A 24,116-nucleotide genomic window follows, 5' to 3' on the forward strand; every position below is an offset into this window, starting at 1 on the left:
TTATTCACCACCTTGAATAAATTTCCATCTTTCCTAATTACAAACCCCAAAGTCAGTTATGTAAATTTTAACCTACACTAATTACCTCAGGGGTGTACAAGCTAAAGGAAAGTAGATGCAGTAGAAAAAAAAAAAATCCCAGACATTTCCATCACCAGGAAGCAATTTAATAGAGGGAAAAAAATGCTCTCAAAAACAGAGCAGCCCATATAATTTTTTTTTTAAATGTGGAATAATCATTGTTGCAATATCCCTTGAATCAAAGATTTACTGGAATAAACCCAAGTGCTTTTTCTCAATGGCATATACCATTGCACACATAGCTAAGCTCTTGTTTCTCTTCATGACACCAGCACTGTCTAGACTGTAAAAACAACCCATTGTTGACAATGGGCGTTCCCAACGAGAAGGCATGAACTGTGGTTTAGCTTCAAGTTGATAGAGACATCGAGGGCCCCTTCAGAGAAAAAAAAAAAAAGTGACTAAAATCTGGGAACCACTGGATACCCTTCAGAGCTTGCCTGGGATGTGCTGGGGAAAGCAGGGCGTTGTTTCAAGGGCTCCATCACAGCACGGCTTTGTCCTATTCCCAGTCCCGATACCAGGTGCTGATTTAGCTGTGAGCCAGCTTCTTCACACATCTTTCTCAGTTTCTTCATCGGCTGTCTTAAGGTCTAATTACACAAACGGCCCATCTACTGATTTCAGAGAGCGTGATCAAGACCAGTATCTGAAAAAGGTCTTTCAGTCTGGGCTTAGCCTAGACACACACAATGGTAAGTATTGTTTCTACTGCAGGCAAAAAACAAGAACCTGACTCAATACTATTAATCAGTGCTGACTATTTTCACTGTGAAACTACTTCACAAATGGTAGAACTCAATCCCTATAATAATTTTCAATTTGGAAAAAAATTAAACAAAACCCTGCCCAAATGCATCCTTTCTACTTAGGACAAAGCCCACAAAATCCAGCAAAGCTTTGAAGCAACAAAATGGAATTAGTCTTCTCTCTTTTAGCAAAAATTGAACATTTAGGGAAAATATTTATCCTTCCCCTTTTGTCAGTCCTAACACTGCTATTACAAACTTCTGGTGAGGTACTCACCCCATTGTGATCTGAAATAGCCAGTTGAGCCCTTGCCCTGATGAAATCGTACTCCCTTCGAGGAGTGCTGTGGGGGTCCACCTTCCCGCAAGTCCTCCTTGCCAGGTTGGGACGCAGCAGAGGCAGCGTGGAAACACCACTAATGGGGTCTCCAGCAGCCTACCGCTGCCCACAGGAATCCCAAATGCAGAGGATCCCGGTGCTTCCCCTTCGTTCCACTCCTTGAGAAGTCACATCAGTATGTCAGATCCCAGGTAGAGATGAGCGTGAAGTGCTGCCTTTCCAGCCATAGCCAAATGCTCAAACAAAAGCTTTCACCTAGGATTTCCATCCACTGATCCCAAAACATTTTGCAGTGAAGTCCTGTCCACTCTATTTTTATTTTATTTATATTTATTATTTTATTCATTTTTATTTATTTACAGATGGGAGAAGTGAGGTGCCAGTGAGAAGCGACTTGCCTGAGGTCACCAAGCAAAGTGTCAGCAGGGCTAGAAACAAAACCTATGTCTCTAGTCCCGCTGGTGTCATCTAGTCCTCCCCACTTCACATGCTGGCTGCTGCATGGAGATTCACTCCCAGTGACTTTCAACATCTAGTGCACTGTATATCGCAAAACAAGTGAAAAATTAAGAACCGCTTCAGATGAAGAAAAAAAATATTGCAAGAAAAGTTAATATTCCTTTCAAGTAAAGTGAGATTTTGAGAGGCCTATCCTCTCCATGTTAACTACAGAGAGATGACAGGGAAGTGAGGCATTGAGAGGTAAGTGGGATGAGTGCCCTTCATTGAAAGCAAAGACTGTAGTAGCTGGATAAGGTCTGCTCTGAAAATTGCACTGCCCGTTGCATGTTGGAATTTGGGTGATCGTATCTCAGAGACGACCACAAAGCAGGAGATAAAGTTGTGTCAAAATCCTGGACACGTGGTAGTAGTATTCACAGTGCACTCTGCCAAAAATGCACCACAAACTCTCAGACATATTTTTAAAGGGAGAAAAAATAAAAGCAACAAAGCAACACCCACCCCCTCCCCATGACTTTCCTTCCAAATGGAAAATTAAACCAATTTACTGTTCATGAGCATAAAATTAAATACTTAGACAATGGAGCCATTTGTAACAGCTAGGGGGAAAAAAAAAAATCATACTCTTTTAAAATTGATACTGCAGAACACAAAGTGAGATTTACTTTAGTCATGCTACAGCCTTATTACACTAATACAGATACATTTAGTCACAACATTATAGGCTGATCATTTTGATAAATTTATAAAGCATTGCATTATCTCTAATAATGCAGTGAAGACCGAGCTACCAGTCAACATAGGAAGGCAGAATCCTGCTACCGAGGTGGACGCTTTTATAAGACACGTATATATTAAAGACACTAATTTGAACAGTTATGGAAACTAGATCCAGCTATAAAGTAGGTGTGATGAACAAGGACCTGAACGACCCCGAAAGTCAGAGATGCTTTCATTCAGGATTGTGATCCAAGATGATAGTACTAACAAATGAAAAGAACTTGAATAACTTTGCTTAAGATGCACTGAGGAAACTCTGCAGGGATGTTTGTTGCAGAGCTACCCAGCTTCTGCAAAATAAAGCTTTCTGCCTCTCCAGCCTCAAACAGAGGACTCGCTCTTCTCATTTGTGTCTTGCTGTTCACAGAGAGATCACTTGTAGTTTCTTCAGAACCACTAGGTACTCCTTCAGATGCTTCCTATTTCACAGTTGAGAAGATGTAGCTTCAAGGTCGTAAAGCTTTGATGTCCTCATCAAAATCTACAGAGTACTGTAAGTGTATGCAAGGCCATTTATCAGAGTGTCTGACAACCATAGCCAAGCACTGAAAATATACAACGCTGTAATGGCATTTGCCATTGATAAAGAGACTTTAAGCAGAAATGTGCTAGCCTGTCAAAGCTCCGCAAGTTCAGATGTCTCCAGATTAGCCTAGAAATAACCAGCTACTGAGAAGCTTCAGGTAATTTTAGGCTAAATAGTGAGATATAATGGAAGATGCTAACCATATTTTATTAGGGAACACATTTGCTCCAGTATAAACTCACATAGCACAAGCAATGCTAGTAGAAACTAAGTGAACTATGCCAATCTATGGATCTAAAATGAATAGTTTATGTTAAAAATCAAAAAGAAAAAAATATTCATGAGCTATGTAATGAACTTCAGGGTCTTACAATCTTTTCTACTTTCTGGATACTGACAGCAACTCATGGCACAAACAACTGAAGAGAAACTGAAAGGAAATACCAGTCGGAAATACTGAGACTTTTTTTGTGGTTTTTCCCCATTCTTCCTCAATTTAAAAATGTTTGTTAATTTCAGCACAGAATGTTTTTATTATTTCTATAGCCTTTTCAAAGTGCCTCAAGGAACTTTACTCCTTTCATCCTCTTACTCTTCCCTAAAGCAGGTATCTAATTTTAGGTCTGTTCTGCAGATAGGGAAAACTGAGTCATAGTAACTTATTTGCTTGTTACAGCTCTTAAAAAAATGATGTTTAGGTCTGAGGCTACAGTCTATCCCATCTAAGTCCCCATTCTTTTTTCTGACTGCCAATAAAGCATTGCCTCACAAATTTGTCTCCATAATTGTAATCTAAAAGCACAGGCTTTAACTTTATCCCATAACTTCCATTTCTACTGGCTTTCACATCATCGTCTGTTTCAAGTGTGCAGACATGCCCTTGAACACTTCATAATTGAGACATTCACTTACAATTAGTATATGAAAATTACAGAGAGGGAAACAATGCTTTAAGTACAGTTTACTATATGACCATCTTAAATACAACAGTGGAAATGACAAGTTGCCACACCTAATGAATTTTCTCTGTAAAGATCTCCTGCAAGCCCACATCCTGCTCCATCTCTCTGATGGAAGTTATAGGTGGAAATCGTTTCACATTTTCAGCTGAAATGCAAGCCCTCCTTCTCTGATTTGAACACTGACATGAGCAGTTGTATCATATCATCATACTACACTGACACACCTTTGAGTGAACATACGCGCTTTAGTATATGTTCTCATTGTAACCACCTAGTCCTGAAAGCCACGTCTTGTCCAAGGGTCTAGCACAGCAGTGAAAGAAACCAACTGTGCTAACAGATTGCCACCAGGTTGAGAAACAGTGATGATTTCCCACCTTTGTACTAAGCAAGCATGCATGTAATGCAACTGGACTGTCTTTCCCAGTATTTCTACACTTCTCAAATTACAGATGACCTGGTTATGTTTCACACTAATAAACTGGTGTGAACAACTCCAAAGCCCTTAAAAACTCAGAGTACACATGGAAAGCCCAAAATACCTCAAAGTTAGCCCTGCTTTGAGCAGGAGGTTGGACTAGACAGCCTCCAGAGGTCCAGTCCTTCCGCACCTGAATTAATCTGTTCTATGAAGTAGAGGTCAAAAGTAACATCCAGCATAGTTTCTATTCAAGAAATTCAGCTCTACTGTAAGACTGCAGAAGCAAAAAAGTTACAACATTTAGAGCAATTAATTTATCTGTAGCTCATAAAATCTGTGGAGTCTATTAATGCTGCTAAGGAGTCTCCTGTCATAAAAGCTAATCAACAGTAGACTTAGCTACACCTGTGACTACAGTTTGGCTCCAAATGTATTAAATAAAAACTCCCAGAGTGGGGGGGTTGGGGGGGAAGTAACTCTGGAGAATACATGAGCAACTAAAAATTTGGTTTCGTTGTATTTATTTTTGCAGGTTTGTGCCTCTATACACAAGTAATGCTCACTCTTTCCTTACAATTCTCCTCTGAGTTCTGCTTCTTTTAACAGGTGGTCGGTACTTGATGAAGTCACTTAAACTTCAACAGGACTTGGCAATCACTGATTCTCTTTAAAGAATCTTTCCAATTGCCTCTGCTTATTGAACGAAAGAAATAGATTTCCCTACTGGAGTTTATACTAGGATAATGAGCCAGAGCGCTGACCAGTCAGATTACCTTAAGCAGCAGCAAATGCAGTATCATCATTTACAGTAGCTGTAGGATTCATTGTTCCAGCTCAATAGAATATAAAGAATCACTTTAGTTTTTAATTGCCCCTTTGATCTTAAAGAATGAAAGAACACAGTAAAAACTAAGTGAACTCCTTTTCAGTGAAAAATATAGGAAATATAGAAGATTTTCACTACTTCCATCTAAATATTTAGTTAATTAAAGATCCACATAACTCCTGAACAAAGCAATCAAAAGGGAATTACAATTAAAAAGAGTAGCTATAGCATTATTATTGGTATTGTGACAGCACAGTGACAGACCCTTTACAAACATATAAAACATCTTTTCCACAGTTCTGCTTATGTTGACATTGATTTCCATGCTCCCTCTTCCATCCCCTCTACTTCTTAAAAAAAAAAAAAAAAACCAAACACAACAAACCACTGTGTATATCTGAGTGTCCAGAAGCAATGGGGGAGGAACCTTAGAAATTCAGAGGGTTCACAGGCTTTCCACTGAGGAAGCAGGAGCAAGCCAGAGAGAAGAAAAATATTTACAAATCTCAGGTTGCCCACCTACAGGGTAAGTCCCCTAGCTACACATACTGGCATCTTGGTCAGGCTTTGGGTCTGCTGGGTGCATGCTAACATGCATCTGAGAACCATGGACACTCACTAGGCAGGACATCAGAAATCCAAGGGCCAGAAGCCCAATATTGCAAGCTTTGGGAAGTTCACCTTGTGTTTTTTCCCCTCTAAGATAGGTTTCAGTGAAGAGATTTTTCACCCGTCCAAGAGCAGTCTCCCTGGCAGGACTATAATGAATTCCATGAGCTTGGCCTCATGACAGATTTCAAAAGTAAATTAGGTGCTAAGCACTTCTGAAGGGTGTAGATTTCAGTCTATCTCTGCCCTTGTTCTTCCTCTGTGAAATGGAGATACCCATAATTCCTACTATATCACATAAATGAAATGGAAACCATTATACTAACAGAGTCTAGATATGCTTTGGAACTCAAATAATAAGTGTAGCATAGAGATATCTTACCTAAAATGAAGTCACCCACTTTTAAGACATGGTGTAAATGAAACATTGCCAGCTTTTGTGTTCTTGACCTGCAGTTCTCAGTAAAACAAGAAAATGACTCATTTGAACATGAGAGTCATTTAAAATCTTGGCAAATGTCAAAAAGAAGTAGCCAGGTTTCGGCTCAGGAAAAGTCACCTTCAGTTCTGCATTGCTCTTAGGTTCACATATTCACACAAGTATTATATTAACAAAGAACGATCACAAAGGATTCTACAACGCTTAATAGTCCACGGCGTCAATGAGGGGAGGTCTGCAGGTACCATCAGGTTATAAATGGTGGTATTATCCAACAGGCTAGAACATGCAAGCAAATGTGCACTGGTGTTTTATATGACCGAGGCCCGATCCCACTAATTAAATTCCTGATTGGAGGGTAGATTTGTCATTGTCTTACATAGTACCAAGTTTTACCCACGTGTTATCCACCATTAACCAAAGGAAAACTGATCACTCCATCATCATATAAATTGATCTCACTGTGACTTGGCAAGGAGTCAGAGAAGTGATGATATTGACCCTGTAAGAATATTAGGTCTAATGCCCAGAGGCATTAACCTTTGTTTAACCAAAAGGTAAATCTCTTGATGAAAGGCAACATTTTATTACTATCCACCTGCAACAAATAGCTCATTTCTTACTACTGTAACTCAACTGCTGGTACTGAAGAGCAAAACTTGCACTTTACTTTCAGAGGCTCTGGAGTAATTCACATTGAGGTCATGGATCAAAACTGATTATGTAGTTGTAATGATCAAGTTCTGCAAGGCGTTATGCCCAGTACAGGGGTCTAAATGTAGCGGCTGAGTCCTGTAGGGAGACATGGAGGTTGTGAACAAATTACCTTTAGTTAAGAATACCGACCAAGTTGCAGTAAGAGGATGGCCAAACATGAAAGATGTTTCTTGGTTTCTGGGGCAGTACTGATCCAATTACCCCGTTATTATTTTTTTCTGAGAGAACCTACATAAAACTGAGTAGTCACTTTTATTGTCTCAGTTCAGAAACAGTTGAAAATCCTAGAGCTGGTATTTTTCCACAGCATTGGAATTAATGATTGGCAAGATTATGTTGCCAAAGACCCATCAAGTGCAATCTCACCCCAATCACCAGCATTTGGCGTCATCCTCGGCAGTGTCTCATGTTCTGAGAGCATCTTGCCTTAATCAAACACATTACGCCAGCATTATGTCAGGTCTTTCCTTGCATATTTCTCTGCTCTGTAAGATCAAGTTCTGCCCATAAGCGTGTGTCCCTGTGTTGTCTCATGACAGATGGTTTTCTGTGGCATTCTGCATACCCAGCTTTGGTTACACCTGCTCGGCTTCTACCACAACACAGTCCCAAAGTTATAATTTTCTCAATAGAGTTTATTTTTCTTTATTAAAAGCAAATGTCATTGGGGGCTTTTGAAATCTGTAGGCCTACATGGTAGGCCACAGGAAACAGTACTGCTTTCCAAATTTAATATTCTTTAATGTGTTTGTTAACAGAACATTGACATCTGCTTAATGTTTTCTTTACAAGAATCTATCAGATCTCCCCTTATGTATTTCTTGCCAAACTCAACTATCAGCTTTTGCATTTACAAAACAGAACATGAAGTAACAATGCAGCTTAAAGTTCCAGAGCTAAATCTTGCATAAACCTTTTTTATTATTATTATTTTGGAATGTGCATCTGCTCTTTCAAAAACTTTTAATCATGGTGATCTCATGCACTGAGCTGCTGTTTAAACAAAAGCCACCCATTTACAGTAAAGCTACAAAGCGGAGAAGAAAAGCAACAAACTAAGGCATAGATAGTTAATACATAGCTGTCCTGCTTGTGCCAATGCTGCCAGCAAAGCTCTAGTGCAAATCAGATGCCCCGTTGGAGAGAATTTTTGGCAGCCTAAAAAGAAACAGCAGCAACTCAAGTGTGTTTCTGAACCTCACTCATAAAATCAGTGTCAGGTACTGTGAACTCTCATACGCTATTTTTAACCCTTGGGCTCCCGTGTTTTGTTTTCATTTTGTCAAAGCAAAGGAATGTGAGCGAGATGTCTATTAGACTCCTTCACTCAGCCTGAGGGTTAATTACTCAGTTTGGTAGACATTTGAAAATATTATGTTACCTCTAACGGCAAAATTGATAGAAGCTTGTTTCAGGCTCACTTTATGTCATTATGGCAGATTAAATTAACTAATCATAAATTACACTGGCTAAAGTACATCTGCTACTCACTAAACCTGCAGAAGGAAGGGAAGGGGTTTTTTTCCTGAATAAGAAGTAAATGCCACATGGCAAATTAAAGACTTTTTCAACCAATAAACATACATTCAAGCAATGAAAGCTGGAAGCATCTGAACGATATCAGCGATAGATACTGAAGACCATGTCAGCAGTCTAACACTGAACCTGTAGCTGCTGCAGAAAGGCATCAACACTGCAATGCTGCAGGGATATATCCACAGATCAAAGAATAAAGATGGTCCATTAAAAAAAAAAGAAGGTCAATTAAAGAAGAGTAAGCATGTTCACATTATTGTTATATGTCTTTGAATACCAATATGATATGAAGTGCATGTTTGCAGCTTCTACTTCCAATGTCACCTTCCATTTTCTGTTCAAAGAGGCTGAATGCACCATTTCTATGTGCTTCCGAGGAAAGGATGGACATATACATCACTAATCTAGAAGACAACATAGATTTTTGCAGTGATCCTTTCGTTACCATCCCCAGTGCAGGATGCAGATGTGACAACTGATACCACATCGGTATGATTCAATTCCTAAACAGGGCATGGACAACTGAAGTTGGAGATGCGTGGGGGGAATGGACAGAAAATACAAGCATTCAAGACCTCTTCTGTGCAGTATAGAGTCCCTACCTGCAAGCTCATGGTAGACCAGCTCAATCAATCACATTAAATCAGGATCTTCTTTCTTTCAGAAGAATATAAAGAAGAAAAGCAATATTATATTGTATTACATGTGGATTCACATATGCAGTTGCCAGTAAAAAGCAGAACATTGTTTTGGGATGACCAGATGGCTTGCTCCTATCTAGGAAATAAACCTTGCTGAACATGTCCCAGAAGAGTCCAAGACTATCAGCCTCCCAGCGACCATGTTTAGAGGAAGCGTAAACAAAGGATTGACAAATCTATAGCATTCCTCTTCAGGTGTCACAGAGCCTCATGAAGCTTTGAGGGTGTTCGAATAGCCCAAACTTAGTTAAAGTGTGAACTTTCAACATATTATAAAGTCTTCTGGAGAGGTGCAGCATGCTCTGTTCACCTGTTCCCAGGTTCCTACTCCATCAGTCCCTTGAGGCAGGTGATACTCTTAGTACCACCTGAGTCATTTTCCCTCATGTTTCCCTCCCGTTTCACATTCTCTGAACAATATTCCTCAAACCACCTTTTATGCATCATACATAACAGCTACAAAAATGTCAGAAGGAATGAAACAGCTACACAAGGATTTAGAGGAAAGCAGCAAGAAAGGGAATTGTGTCCCTCACCAACATGCAGAAGGCAATGATGAGGTTTAGTCCTGCAGTGAAAAAATTCTAAAAACTTCCTCTGAAAAATAAAAGAAAGCTTAGATCACCATCAGTCACTGGGTAACCTATTTTAAGCCCATCAGAGCCAGTGTGCTGTTCTCATGTTGCTAATTAAAAATGATAGATTCATCAATTAATCTCTTTTCCTGTCCCCTAGTCTTGAGATGAGATTTTTCAAAGGGACAAATGGTAGTTAGGTGCCCATAAGTATCATTTCAGCCCTGAAAACTTGTGCCTTTGTCAACATGAACCCAACCTTTTCTCTTTACACTATGAAATAACAAAAAGAAAACCATAGGAAGCTTTGTCACCCTGAAAAACACAACAAATTTATAATTTGGTAATAATCTTATCCTCTATACAATTAATATCTCTACATAAATCCTTCCTGGGCTCCAATCCGAACCTGCTCATTGATAGATGAATAAGCCTCTGTTAAATTTGGCAGAGAGAGATGTCCTAAGCTTAGGCTCTTGATTGAAACTCAATTGCAATACTTACTGCAGAGCAGAGACACTCCACTATTTAGGAAAGAAGCAATGAAGGCAATCTATTTTTATTCACATTGAAATGGAGACAAAGATAAAGGTCCTGCTGTTAGCTTAGCAAAGTCCCAGTCACATAAAGCAACGAAATGGGTTATCTTTCCCCTTTCAATATATGTATCACCAGGCAGTGAAACAGAATTGGGGTGTACAAGGTTAACAAGCCAGCATCATGTTATGAAGCAAGCGATAAAATTGTCTTATAGTTCTTAACTCTGACCTGTTCCAGTGAAAAGCTGCCAAGCAGAATTATGTCATCCTGAACATCTCTTTCAAACTGTTCGATATATGAAGGAATCACTTCATCTTCAAGCTCCCTGTGAAGGTCACATGCCTTACTGGAGCTGACAGGCATCACAGCGTCTGCAAAATCTTCACTGGCGACATGGGCTGCTTGAAACAAAAGTGGCAGATTATCTCTTAGCAAAGTGGAGTTCATTCACTGGTTAGTACCTTCTCAGTTAACATGTTTGGTCCACCAACATTTTAAGACAACAATTCATGCCATAAAATGAACAGTAATAAATAACAGCAGTAGAACAACCATCCGGTTCCAAGTGCCATTACCAGCAAAACTCTCAAGAGCAACATCTGCATACAGGCACAAATTTAGCACGTGCAGCTTGTTCCTCAAATGATTTTTAAAAGGGGTGCTGTTCTGCATTTCCACAGTCACTTCTCTCCCCTGTAAATCTTAGAGGAATTCAGATTTGGAACAACTTTGGCCTTCTCTCCTGAGGAAGAGGAGAAATAACTGCAATTGAAAAGGAGATTTAGGTGGAGCCACACTGAGCATTTCATCTTCCTCCCACTCACCCCAGAGGATCAGATTCCTCCCCAAGGTGTGTGCACGCAGCTCCTGCCTAATTAATTGGGCCCGGTTCTACTCTCACCCACATCATACCCCGATTTCACTGCAGTGACATATGCAGGACCAAAGGGTACATGCTGCACATAAATAAAAATAAATCCCATTCATAAAGTCAATCTTAAAGAGATGCTATGTCCTTTTTTCAGTTTAATTCATCATGCTACATTAAAAATAGGTCTTCTTGATATCTGCTACAGTATTAATAATAGTTTGGGTCATAAATAATAAACAACAAGTATTTTTGCTCATTTATCCACATTAGGATCACTAAGAAATGACAGATATCAGGTTGTCCACATCTGACTGTCTTTCTTGCCTCATATTTCTGTGTGTAAGTTTTTATAGTTCTCTGCAACAAACTGCCATATCTAGTTATTTGCTTTTCTTTTTATCCATCCTAAGACATGAAAGCAGTTAAAAGATGTTTTTTTTCCTCACTCCCCTTTGAAGTCTCTCATTCTCTAATGAAGACCAGAAAAGGAAAGATAAAACTAAGGCTATTAACATTTTCAGTTTTGCTCACTACTCATTGTTTAATGACTTTAATTGTTGAGCCTCCCAAGTACTTAAATCACCTCTTGCCACCAACACACAGGAAGTAGGGTGTTGTTTGGGGTTTTTTTATTTAATTACAACAGGATACAGTTCAATATCACGTTGGGGAAAGCGTACAGTAGACATAAACAACCCAAACCATTACCTTAGGGTACACAATCTCTTCACGTAGCATCTTACAAGCCTAATGAAAAGTGATTTGACCTACAACTATTAACTGCAAAAACAAAACAATATTTACTTTTAAATTTACTGTAACATTAAGGGTTTGGCTGGGAGAGAGAAAACCCAGGAAGCGCTGGAAAAGGCAACATTGCCAACAGCAGAAGATGCAGCAACACTTGTTCCCCTCGATGCTGTGTTGTACACAACAGGCCATATGCTCAGCTGGTATAAATCAGCTACTTCCATGCTTTCACAGGAGCAGTCCAAATTCACATCCTGGGAAGACTGTACATCCCTATCTCAGGATCCTCTGGGTGTAGAGAGGTAGTCCTTATACATCAAAAAAGGAATAAAAACATTCGGTTCACAGACGACCATGCAGTGATTCACCAAAATATCCTTTTTTTTTTTTTTTTTTGCCTCTGTGTGTTTATTATTTTTGTGAGGAATCGTGTCAAGTGAACTCAGTTTTGGTGGAAGACACTGGGGTCATTAGCACATTTTGTGAAAAAAGAGCAAAAGAAGAGGGAGAACATTTTCAAAAGCCTTTTCATGGGAAGTAACTGCTAAAAGTACAGAGATAATTACAATTCAGATTTGGAGAATTTTTGATGAAGAGATACATATGCTTATTTAAGCACAATTTGAAAAACTGCTCATTTTCCTGAGCTGGAGACAGGGAGAGAACAGAGTTGTTCAGCTGGTCTATTCCTTCCTCATTGGCTTTGCAAAGAAACCTCTGAAACTCGGTCACCATCAGAGGTTGCTCCTTCTCTGAACCAACCCACAGGTTACAGGCTTGAGCTGCCGCCCAGGAGCAGCGCTCGGCCAAAACAAAACCTCCGCCTCCTTGCTGTACAGAAGCAGCCACCGTGTTAAAAATGTAACTGCTTCGTACACACGGGATAAACGGCTGAAAATTTATGAGGAAATTCATTGATAGATTGATAAACTAATTAAAAACTGGCTGCTTCAAGTTGTCAGCATCTGCATCAAACTTTTCATTGCCTTGGCTGTCCTTAACACTGCGGGTCAGACTTTCCACATAGTTTAAATCACTTCTCCTTAGCACAGGCTGTATTTGCAGATGCTGTGCTGTAATTAAAACAATCTCTCCAGTATTAGCTTGGCTGCTGGTAACTTCATTTACTCCTGCATTTGTCCATCAGAGAGCAGTAGTTTATATACAGAGATGAGAATTTAAAGGGTAGGTTCACCAGCAGACTACACCTCAGCATGAGTTTGAATGTATAAAGCAGCTATAAACTCCACATGGAAAATGTATTTTGGCTGCCTAGTTCTAGAAGAGTCTGTGTACAAATTGTAGCTAAGAAAGTACATCACCAAAGGCTCATGCATCAAACAACTAAAATGCTGCAAAACATTGCACTTCAATTTTTTCAGTTGTTGCCAAAGAATAACATAATAGAAAATATTTTTATGGTATTAGCTAGCATCATTTTAGATGTGCGTGGATCATGATCTTACATTGTTTGAGAGCTTTTATCCATAGGTAAAAAAAATATACAGTCTACATCTTTCTCTAAAAAACAAACAACCGATGTTGCCTTTTAAGTTGCCTTATAATACAAACTAACACGTACCACAAGAGTGACCAACAGGTTACTCAGCGACACAATGCTTTGAATACACAATTATATAAATTCTGAGCCACGTTCTTTCCTTTCCTTTGGGGATCATCTATTAATTAGGACTGTATGACTACGTGATTTTTCAGCTCAGTGGTCAAATGAAGAAAAGAATCAGTTCTGTAAGAGCGGAACCAAATGAATCCTAGTTTTCTATGGATTTCCTGATATCTAATAAGGGTCAAACTCCCATATTAGCTTTTCCCTCAGTGGAGACATTAATAATGCTTGTCTGCTCTGCTCAGCTGCCCACTTCCATAAAACTGGTAGGGAAGTCAGACCTGTGAGACTTGCTCTCTGTTGAAAAAAAAGGGTTTGGAAGTGAACAACAGGTTTAAAAATCGGGAGGGAGAAACACAGGCAGGCAGAAATAAATATAGCCTGATACACACACACAGAGGTGGTGCACAAGCCTCGCTTCCTCAGGAAAATCTTGCTCTTTTCTGGATTTTATTCACCCAAGCAAAGAAAAATTAAAAAAATCAGCTAGGGCAGGGCACAACATTCAGCCACAGGGCCAGCTCTGATACCCATTATGGCACTTTTAAGAAATGACAGCACTGAGGCACTGCTCAAGACACAGGACAGCAGCAGGCTGCGGTGTCTCCTCCATGCCTATGTGGGGGACACTGACGTGCACCTGGAACGCGAGACGCGCGTTAATGCATTTGCTCGCCCTTGAATTGAATCAGAGAGCTGGCAGCTCAGCAACCTTGGCAGCCTCAGCACGAGATCATTGTCTGCAGAACACACCACATACAATAAAATGGCTTTGGATGGATGAGAGATTTGAACCTGTCTCACACCCCATGTAGCCAAATAGTAATAAGATCATTTCTCCCTCATGGTGGTTTGATAAAACTAGATGGAGAAAAAACTTTTTTAGTTCAAACATACCTGGCGAGAAAAAATTAGAAACATTTGAGGAGATCAGTGAAACCTTATTTCTCTCTAAATATATTATTTGCTATTATCCTCTGTAAAGCGTCTGTTCATCCTATCAATATTCATTAATGTTATTTGTAATACAATATAAAGTTTTAGGACACCTAGCTGAAGATGACAGTAACCACTGATGGATGAGGAAGGCTTCCCCTTCACTCTCTGGTTTCCTTGCTTAAAAGTGGATAAATACAAACAGTGCAATTCAGCTCGCTCACCTTTAGCCATGCAAAAATCAGTGGTCAAGTCTAAGTCACTTCTCCAAGACCCTTCTAGAGCCAAAGGAAAGAGAAGAACTGTTTCCAGAGCACAATTTGTCTAATCAGCTAAGAGGTGTCTGCCTGAGGTGGGCTGAACCACTGCCGAGAGGTGCTTCTCTCTCCCTCTCCCAGCACTTTGGGAGAGCCCCAGAAGCTAATTTTCAGAAAGCTACTAGACCCCACCCTAGGGCAGCCTGTACAATGACATCGAGGTTATTTTGACAATAAAGCTATTGAAGAATAGGAAATGCTATAAATATTGGTAGACAGGGACTACACAAGTATCACAGATAGACACCCCATGTCAATTTTTCCTATAGAAATAACGTTGACTTCACAGCCAAACATGTTTTTATTTTCATCTATGTTGTTGCAGGATAAAAGCCACAATCAACCTGCAGCACTGCTACGGTCTCTCTCAGCAATGTGGAGCTCTACATTAACATGCAGCAATAGAAAGCTTACTAATAATTTGTTAAAGGTTTTTCTTAAACTATCTGCATGCATTCAGCTGTGATGGTTGTACTTTCTATTCCTTGCATTTTAAATGAGACAAAATGGGTTTCAAAGATGATCCTGATATGACCAGTGTGAGTTCAAGGGATTTTGCAACCCTAGGCAAATGAAAACATTTCCCTCTTCTAGAGCAAAGTTACTCACAAACTAAAACACATCATAAACCACGTTGCAGCTCCTGGAGCTCCAGTGCTGTAGGCAACCACCTGCTGTCTCTGACAGAGTAGGTCCCGTGTATAACTGAAATATAACAGGAAACCTCAAACAGATACAAAGAACATAAAATACTTTTGCACAAAAGACGTGTGCTGAAAAAAGGACAGGGAGATACCCAAAAATATGAGGGCAGCCCTGAGCCAGGGCTTGTTTTTATGTCACTTCTCCTAGGATGAACCAGAGGAGAGCAGCAGACACGCATCTCGTGTAAAGGCTGTGGTGGTAACGGTATCATGAATCAACTGGGTGTTAAAGATTGACTGTAAATAAGTGAAGCCAAAGTAAGGCTGTTGCTTTTAGGTGGAGAAATCTCTTTTCCTACACTTCATCGTTTCTACTGTAGATGGAACATCAATTTGTATTTTCTAACAAAGCCACAGAAAACATTTTCTTGCTCACCTGTTAGTGTAAACCCATACATAGATAACCTCAAACATTGTGACATAACCTGTGCATCTGACAAACAGCCCACCCATTTATGAGCTTAAATAAGGATTTAGATTTCTAGCTTTGAGCATGTAAGCAATGCTATTTCCAGTCTTCTTTCACAAGAGTCGAATTCAACATGCAATGAAGCAGCCTAAAGAAAGCACGCCACTTAAGTTACACTTAAAACCATATAAACACAACTCAAAACAAAAACATTTGTCAAAAAAGATCTTACAGGCTCACATTAAAATCCATGTCCCTTTTGCTTCTGAGTTCAAGGGGATGGATTACCCACTCTTCTCCCCGCATCCAGACTCAAAAGAGGTTTATTTTTCTTTATGCAAATGATTTTTTTATTTACCTTGGAAGTCCAGCATCTTGTTCTCTTCATCTAGAAGCTTCATCAGCTTACCATACAGGATTTGCTCATCAAATTTCACAGGATCTTAAAAAAACAACAGTGAAACATCATTGTTTCTTCCAGCAGTATTTCAGGAAACACTATTTTAAACTATAAAGAAAGATATAAAAATACAAGAGTTAAGAAACGGCTTGACACTTAAAAATACTTTTCACAGTACTAGTTTCATAGCAGAGATGAATGTCACTTTCTTCTAAGTTATGAAAGACAGTTTAAAATAAAAAATATATAATCGTATATTTTTAAATGGTGAGAAATATTATACCTTGATCTGGACTGAAACTGTTTACTAAGTCTGCTAATAGACTAGTTGAAATGATTATTTATATTCAAATTGCCAGATAATTCTCTTTGACTCTTTATTATAAATTATACCTTGCTGTCCATAATACTAACAGGTTATCTAGTATGATTAGTCATTACTGCACACTGTGAATTTTGATTTTGTGCCTGATCAGTCATTCAAATTCCCAGTAACATCTGCAGATTTTAAAAAGGAGTAACACACACACACACACACACACGTATACCTTTTCCCATGAGACCTAAACAAATCACTTCAAGTTTCTATATTAAAGGGAGAAGTGACTAGTTGAGACTCTCCCAGGCCCTGGCTTCTCTAAGTTGCCTGTGAAGACAGGCAGGTAGAAGGCCAAAGAAATACATAGAAGATAAGCAAACATAAGTACAGCTACAACTGACCTTGGGTGGCTCTTTTTAAGGGCACAATAGAATCTCAAAGAATAAATTTTCTTTACCGCAACTTTACCATGAAATTTCAGAGCGAAGTTTTCAGTTACACTGGGCATTCAAAGACGGAGGCTTCTGCAAACCTCTTCTGCAAGTACAGAACCTTTTACATTTCTTTTAGCATGTAACATTGAAATGTTCCCTTGACAAGGAGAGGGGAAGCAAATCCATAGTGGGGTGTTGTTTGTTCTCAGGGCATTATCAACTCAGACAAATTTCCAGCACAAATTTAATTTATCAAATATAGAAAAGATAATTGCTAATATCTTCATTTTCACAGAATAACCCATTAAAGAATCCCATATGATGAACACATTAAAATGATATTTAACTTTGTATAATAGAGTTAGTGGCTGAAGATTTGCTTTTCACCAGCTATTCTCTTTGGGCATTGGGCCTGACTTGCTTAAGTCGTAAGAAGAGTGTAACTTTAAAGTGTGCCCTGATTTCTTCATCTTGTTCTGCTTTTGTCTCTTTTTAGTGACAAGCTGCTAGCTGGAAGGAGGAGGTAAATGAATATGGTTTCCAATCAGGGGATAACTATGCAGGACCAGATTTCAGTTCCAATTGTCCTTTTAACTCCATTCACTACATATAAATGTAATTCCACTTATTTAACACTTCTGCAAGGAAAATGAAAACAGAGAGTGAGCCTTGTTTTTGAGTATCACAGAGTCAAACCAGCTGAGGTGGGAAGGGACCTCTGGAGGTCATCTGGTCCTGCCCCCCTGCTCAAACAGGGCCACCTAGAGCCACGTTGCCCAGGACCATGTCCAGATGGCTTTTGAATATCTCCAAGGTGGAAGAATTGCTCTTGGCAGATGTGTTGGTAAATACAGCATTATAACTGCTCTGCAGATGTCAACACAACCAACCTGAGGCCAGTAACATTGCTAATAGACCTTTAATAAACAAGTGTTACCGCAACCTTTGAGTGACATTTTTGCTGGAGAGAAAAAGGAGGAATGCCAAAGGACAACTGTTCAAACACGGATCTCAGGTCTAGCCTGATATGCAAGCGCCTAAAACCACCTCTGCACTCCTACCCCAGGAACTGGATGGAGTTTCTCAGAGCTTTAATCTGTTCCAATTTTTTTTTTTTTTAAAAAGGAAATAAAAAACCATACACAAAAAACCACAACACAACACACACTTCAGGTTAAGTGTACCACTCAGCCTCCTCAACACAGGCAAGAGAACATTTTCTCCTGATGAAAATTGTACTTCCACATATCCCTTATGTCACCACTCCATCCATACATGTTTTTAGGCACACACGTACAGTTACAAAAATCTAATCTGCTTTTCATTCTCTGATTATGAAGCAGATCATGACTCATGAAGCCTATTCATAAGATGAACCAAGGCAGTAACAACAGAAACAAAATCGTTCCTTTCCAAGGTATTACGTTGCTGTCCTAGACAATGAAAGGGGAAATTATAGGGGTTAGATGTAATCCACTCTTGATAAACCTTGATTTTTTTTTTCACGAGTACACAGAAATTCAAGACGCTGATGTGTGTTCGAGCCTGCTTTCCTCAGTCACACAAGTTCTTGCCTCAAAAGTTTAAACCTCCATGTCTACTTGAAGTAGAAGTTTCTCATGAATTTCAGAAGTTACTTACTTTGAGACCCTTTACAGTAGACAAAGTTTTTTTAGATTTGACTGCAGCTGCGTGTCTAGAGAGTTTCTAAAAATAAGCACAAGGTTTATAAAAGCAAAGGGCTAGGAAGGTAAGCACAGGAGAACTGGGTCTTGCGTGCTATCGGGTTGTTAGCGCTTAACAACAGGAGCCGGGCCAAAGCATTCAATGCATAGCTAAGCACTTCATTACCATGATGATGATCTTTCTTAAGTCCATGCAAATTCAGGCAGGCCCGTTCCCACCCTTTTTTATCTAAAAGCCATGACAGCGAAGGAGAATTTCCTCTGCTAGACAATACCTCCTGGTTAATCTCTCTCATACCTATGCATAACTTCTGTTCTCTGAGCGCTGCAGCGTCACACCCTCCCACTCCTTGCTATAACCCACAGACAGCAAAGCTGAACATCTTGGCTACACTAGCAAAAAGAAAACCCAAAAAGCCTCCTCGTGTGCTGGGAACTTTTATGGACTCTGAAGTTTCCTTCTATTAGGCAAACAGGCATTCAGCTCAGTAATAAAATTGCTCTTCAAGAAGGACTTTGGGAGCAGAGTTGCAAAAAGAAAAAAAAAAAAAAGCTACAGCTCAGTACTCAGTTCTGGACTAACGTCATTAATTAAAGAACATGGTGTAGACGATGTTCTTGGAGCGTGCTTCATTTTGCAACGGTAGCAGAGTGAATACAGCACAGCCTCACTTTTACCCATCCATTAACTCACTGTCCTTGATCAAAGACTATGTATACTGCCTATCGTGTTCAGAGCAGGTAAGGCTTATAATTTAAATTGTAAACCTCAATATTTAAATAGAACTGCATATGTGATCTTTGTCACCTCATTTTCATGAATGGAAAAGAATATTCTGACACCAAAATTACATACTTAATTCTGCCTCACCTTCTTCACTGACCTCCATCCCACACTGCCTTGGGTTTATTTCCTCATCCATCAACGGGTCAAAGTAATTTCTGCTGTATTCATTTCCTGTGGAAAGCACATGAAGTAAGGGTCAGCGATTATTAGAAGCACATGAACCAAAATGTTAATTTTGAAATCGACACCAGCAAGCAAAGGGGCATTTTTTGCTACTTTATAAGCTTAATTTTTTTAACAAGTCCTCTAAGCCTACTAGTACTGCAATTATCATCTTGTGAAAGGTCAGGAAAGGTAATTCTGGAAACAAGTGCACTTTATGTTACTTTTGCTCAGGAACTAATGAGAAAAATTCTCAAATTTAGATGATGGAAAGATAAGAAAAAAATTTTCAAAAATCTAGCATCCCTAACATAAGCCAAATTATTCTTGAAACACATTTTACAAGTGAATTATCCATGCAGCAGATGAATTTGTGTTTCACAGCTGACCCCTCCAATTTCAACAGTTTTAAATTTCACCACTGAGGTTTCAACGTCTGGTGCATCTTTAATACTGTATTCAACCAGAGAAGTGTTTAATTACAGAGGAGATACTAGAATACTGCCTCATTAATCTGAACAGCAATTATATTCAGTTGGGCTAGGTAACTAATCCAAGATTTTGATGGGATAAAACCTCTCATTTTAGCACTTTCCATTTCAACAGCTAGTTTTATCTACTCTTTAGAAACTAATCAAGTTTACAAAAAAAGTGATTTGTTAGACTTATCAAGGAGTAATGCAGCATCTAGCTGCCTCCCAGTAAAAGTCAGAAGAATTTTCTTCTGGTGGAGGGAGAACTTTTTGCTCAAAATATGTCCTTCCTTCAGCAAAAGTGCTACGCTCTATTAAAACCATTCTCACATTCATTGGGTTTGCAAATACAGTAAATTATTACTAAACAGAGAAAAAGTAAAATAACTAAGTCCACAAAAAAATTAAAATTGCTTGTACAGACACAGGTCTATATCCTAGATATAGGAAATACATAAGAGCTAAATGTACGAGGGGGTTAATTCATCCAAGACACATTATAGTAGTCTACAGTGTATTTGTTTTAGGATCAAAAATAATCCAAGCAGCAGCTCCTTTACAGAGAGTAAATGAAACTTTGATATGAAACTAGGTTTAATTTATATTTCTGGACTGGCACATTTTGACTGTCAGTCTCTGTTCCTTCAATGTAGTAAGTACAAGAACTGAAAATTTGCTTTACCTTCAGGTCTCAATAAAGAAAAAATAAATGAGTTTCATTTTTGTTACTTTATCTGTCAACAACTACTAGGCTGGTATGAATCTTGGCAGTATGTAATCAAAGTCTTATGTACTGCAATAACAGAGCCATTCTACCTTATTCACTGTAATTGTTTTTCTCTAGCACAAAGCACCGTGATGCGATACGAACACCCCTTCACATGTTGGTAAAATAATTCACCCATGTGCTAAAAAAGAAAATGATGATGCATCTCTGTATTCAATTACTTCATAGCTGCAAATGCAAATTGCTGGAAAGTATGTTGCAACCATACAAGCAATACTCAAGCTAGTGCACAGGCTTTTTGCAGAGCCTTAATATCACAAACAAGAGCTTTTATTGAATTTTAATACCGCATGTTCTTTATCCTATGGGTCTGGTGTGAAACTCTGAGTAGACTTTTGGGCAACTCTTCTGGACAGAACAATTGGCATTTAGGAAGAAATGTCATATTATATTTGATTCTGTGAGGCATGGAAACCATTATTCATAAAAGAGATACATTGACAAATATCATTAAACAGCTTGCTCTTTGGTCCTCTTTAAAAAAAGAGCAACCCTAACCCATTTTTGACAAGTATGGGATATTTCATCCAGGGCTTTGGCTCTGTCAGAACCGCACATAGCTGGAGACAGAGTCACGCAGAAGTAAAGAGAGCCACCAAGGTCTCATTTCTCCAGAGCAACGTATGTGGGTAGAATGAGCACTAAATGCCTGAATCACCTCCTCCTGATGATTTTACAGACAACAAGTCACTTTTAACTGCAGGACTCCACAGAAAACTTGCAGTGAAGCCTTCCGAAGAGTCAAAATCGCTGCAAACCTTAGATTGCTGCTTTTGGGGCTTTTTCTGTGGGGGTTTTGTCTCCCCCCACACCTCCCTCCCCCACCTCAGCTCAATGTACTTTGAGAGCTGGTGTGACCAGGAGGTCTGGGCTCTGAGTAGGTCCTAAGATTTGTTGGGGGCTGGGGGAGGTTGCTTTAGTTTTAAAACACAAAATTATCAATTTTAGTCAACGTAACATACTGCCCAAGGCATTTTGCTAATAACATTTTGTGAGCATGTGAATGGATTACTAATCATTTCACATTTGCTTTTGGAAATATCTGAAAGTGTATAACATGTAAATTAACAGTCCACTAAGGAATTCACATCGCTCTGCTCTGTGGTATAAACACAGTAAAGTAAATGTTAATACAGAGCTTGCTTGCAGGTATTTTGAACAGCAGTGTATAGCTTGGTGCTTTCAGACACCAAGCTACTTTAAATATCTGCTCCCATGAAGACCTGGCCAACTTTGGAAACTTAGGTCTTTGCTTTGATCCAGAGGTTCACTCAAACCGATTAACTCAATTTGAAACTCTATTCACCCCTCAAAATTGTGTTATTTCATGTAGAAAACAAACTGACAATTCAGGAAATGAGAATTGAAGTGCAAACCCCCAAATTATCTATAAATTCAAATAAAAATTAAAAGAAGGGTGTTGGCACAACAGTGACCAGGTGGGAATTTATACAGTTTAATTAAAGCAAGAGGAGTTGCTAATAAAATTAGCATAATTCTTGGATGCAGCCCATGGGACTGCACACGTATTACTAGGACTGGATGAAACTCTTAAGATGGCTTTTAAGCTAAGATGTCTGTAGTCAATTATACAGTCTTTGTCCTGAGAATACCACAGAAATGGCACGAGTAAGCTGCATTTCTACAAGGTCTTCTACTCCACAAAGAAATCACATAGTCCATATCAATATCACATCAAGGGTACATCAAGGAATTTAGATAAGCAATTATTCCATCGTCCTTCATATTCCACTATTGGTCTAGGGTTTTAGTTTAATGAAAGAATAGACAAAACTGTTGGATTTGTCATCTCCCAACCAATGTAAAAATGAAAGAATTATTAAAAGCCAGATGAATGATTATTAAAAGCTTGAATAAGCATTCACTGGTACTTGTTTTCAGAGCGATGCTGGGTCTTAGAGATAAAAGCAAAAAGATTTTGTCATGAGCCAGCTTTCATTATAAGACAGGATGCAGAGCATGGTCTGAGCAAACTTGCCTTATTAAGTAACAGCTCTCCCTTTTCAGGCAACAGAGTAGTCAATACACATCTCTACCAATGACTTGGTAGAACATTGCTGGGCATTACTAAGGCAGCTCATAAATGCCTTTTGCATAAGACAGAATAAGACACGCATCCTGGCATGATGAAATTCCAGTCTAAGACAGCATTTTGACCCAAAGTGCTTTTGAAACAGCCAGCAATGGAAAAGAGTAGTCTTCCTTTCCACACAGCTGTCTTAAAGCATTGATTTCAGCAACAACTCTTGCTAGTGAACATCACCTTAGTTCTGAAGAACACAGTGAATTGATATGTAACCCACAAAACAATGTTAACTCTCACTTCTTATTTCAGCAAGAAAAAAAAGTAAAGGATTATTACGAATTAATCAGAAGCTATAATTTTAGTTTGGATTTTTAATTGTCATTACTGAACCATGATATCTGTTACATTTACCTCAGCTTATGGCCATTACAAATGTCTTTAAATTTATATAGGCTGATCTAGGTTACATATAGAATCTGGATACCTTTAGACATATTATTACTATTTTAGATTTACATCTAACATCATTGTCTATAAGTACAGATAAATGTTATTTATATTATTTTAGATATAGATCTAAAATAAGATTCCTGGGAAGCATGAAGTTATTCCAGATTATCACCAAGTATGTGGGGGGGGAGGGGGTAGAATGTTTTACACAGAGCTTCAAATTTGCATGAGTACCAAGCAGAATTCAATACAAAATTAGTCATTAATGGCATCCTCAAACTGAAGAGCATTAAGCAAGTGACTGGACAGCAGATTGTATCTTGAAATCACAGCTTGTTAAATACTACCATCACAGTTTAAAGGTATCATATGTCATCTTCCTTATTCTCGGTGGAGACTGTAGGTAATGAGTAAACCGCATAACTGTGTCTTATGTTTATATTGCAAGCCTTGAATAAACTCACTTGTCAACTTTGACAGGACGCTGGCACAGGGGCCATTTGTGAGCCTGAGCAGCACAGACCATCCTGCGCCTTCACCAACACTTGAAAAACGCCGCATCGCACCCACGGCACCCACTTTTTTTTTTTTTTTTACCTGCCACTCCACTACTGGAACACTTACCATATTTACTGCTGTTTAAGTAAAGGTACAGCATGGGAATAATTTTTTTTTTTTTTCCTTCAGGCAACAG

At 39.0% G+C, this 24,116-nt stretch overlaps 1 protein-coding gene across 1 annotated transcript in view; it reads right to left on the reverse strand.

The window, feature by feature from the left end:
* Positions 1–24,116, reverse strand: part of LOC104633852 (orofacial cleft 1 candidate gene 1 protein homolog) — a 45,306-nt gene that overhangs the window by 7,756 nt on the left and 13,434 nt on the right. The window contains exons 4-6 of the mRNA XM_075747196.1: positions 19,588–19,674; positions 16,237–16,320; positions 10,493–10,662 (exon numbers count right to left, since the gene is read on the reverse strand). Coding sequence (XP_075603311.1) covers positions 10,493–10,662; positions 16,237–16,320; positions 19,588–19,674 — 341 coding nt within the window. The remainder of the gene's footprint in view (positions 1–10,492; positions 10,663–16,236; positions 16,321–19,587; positions 19,675–24,116) is intronic.

The sequence above is a fragment of the Balearica regulorum genome, chromosome 2 (genome assembly GCF_011004875.1).
Source record: "Balearica regulorum gibbericeps isolate bBalReg1 chromosome 2, bBalReg1.pri, whole genome shotgun sequence".
In the NCBI taxonomy this organism is placed as follows: domain Eukaryota; kingdom Metazoa; phylum Chordata; class Aves; order Gruiformes; family Gruidae; genus Balearica; species Balearica regulorum.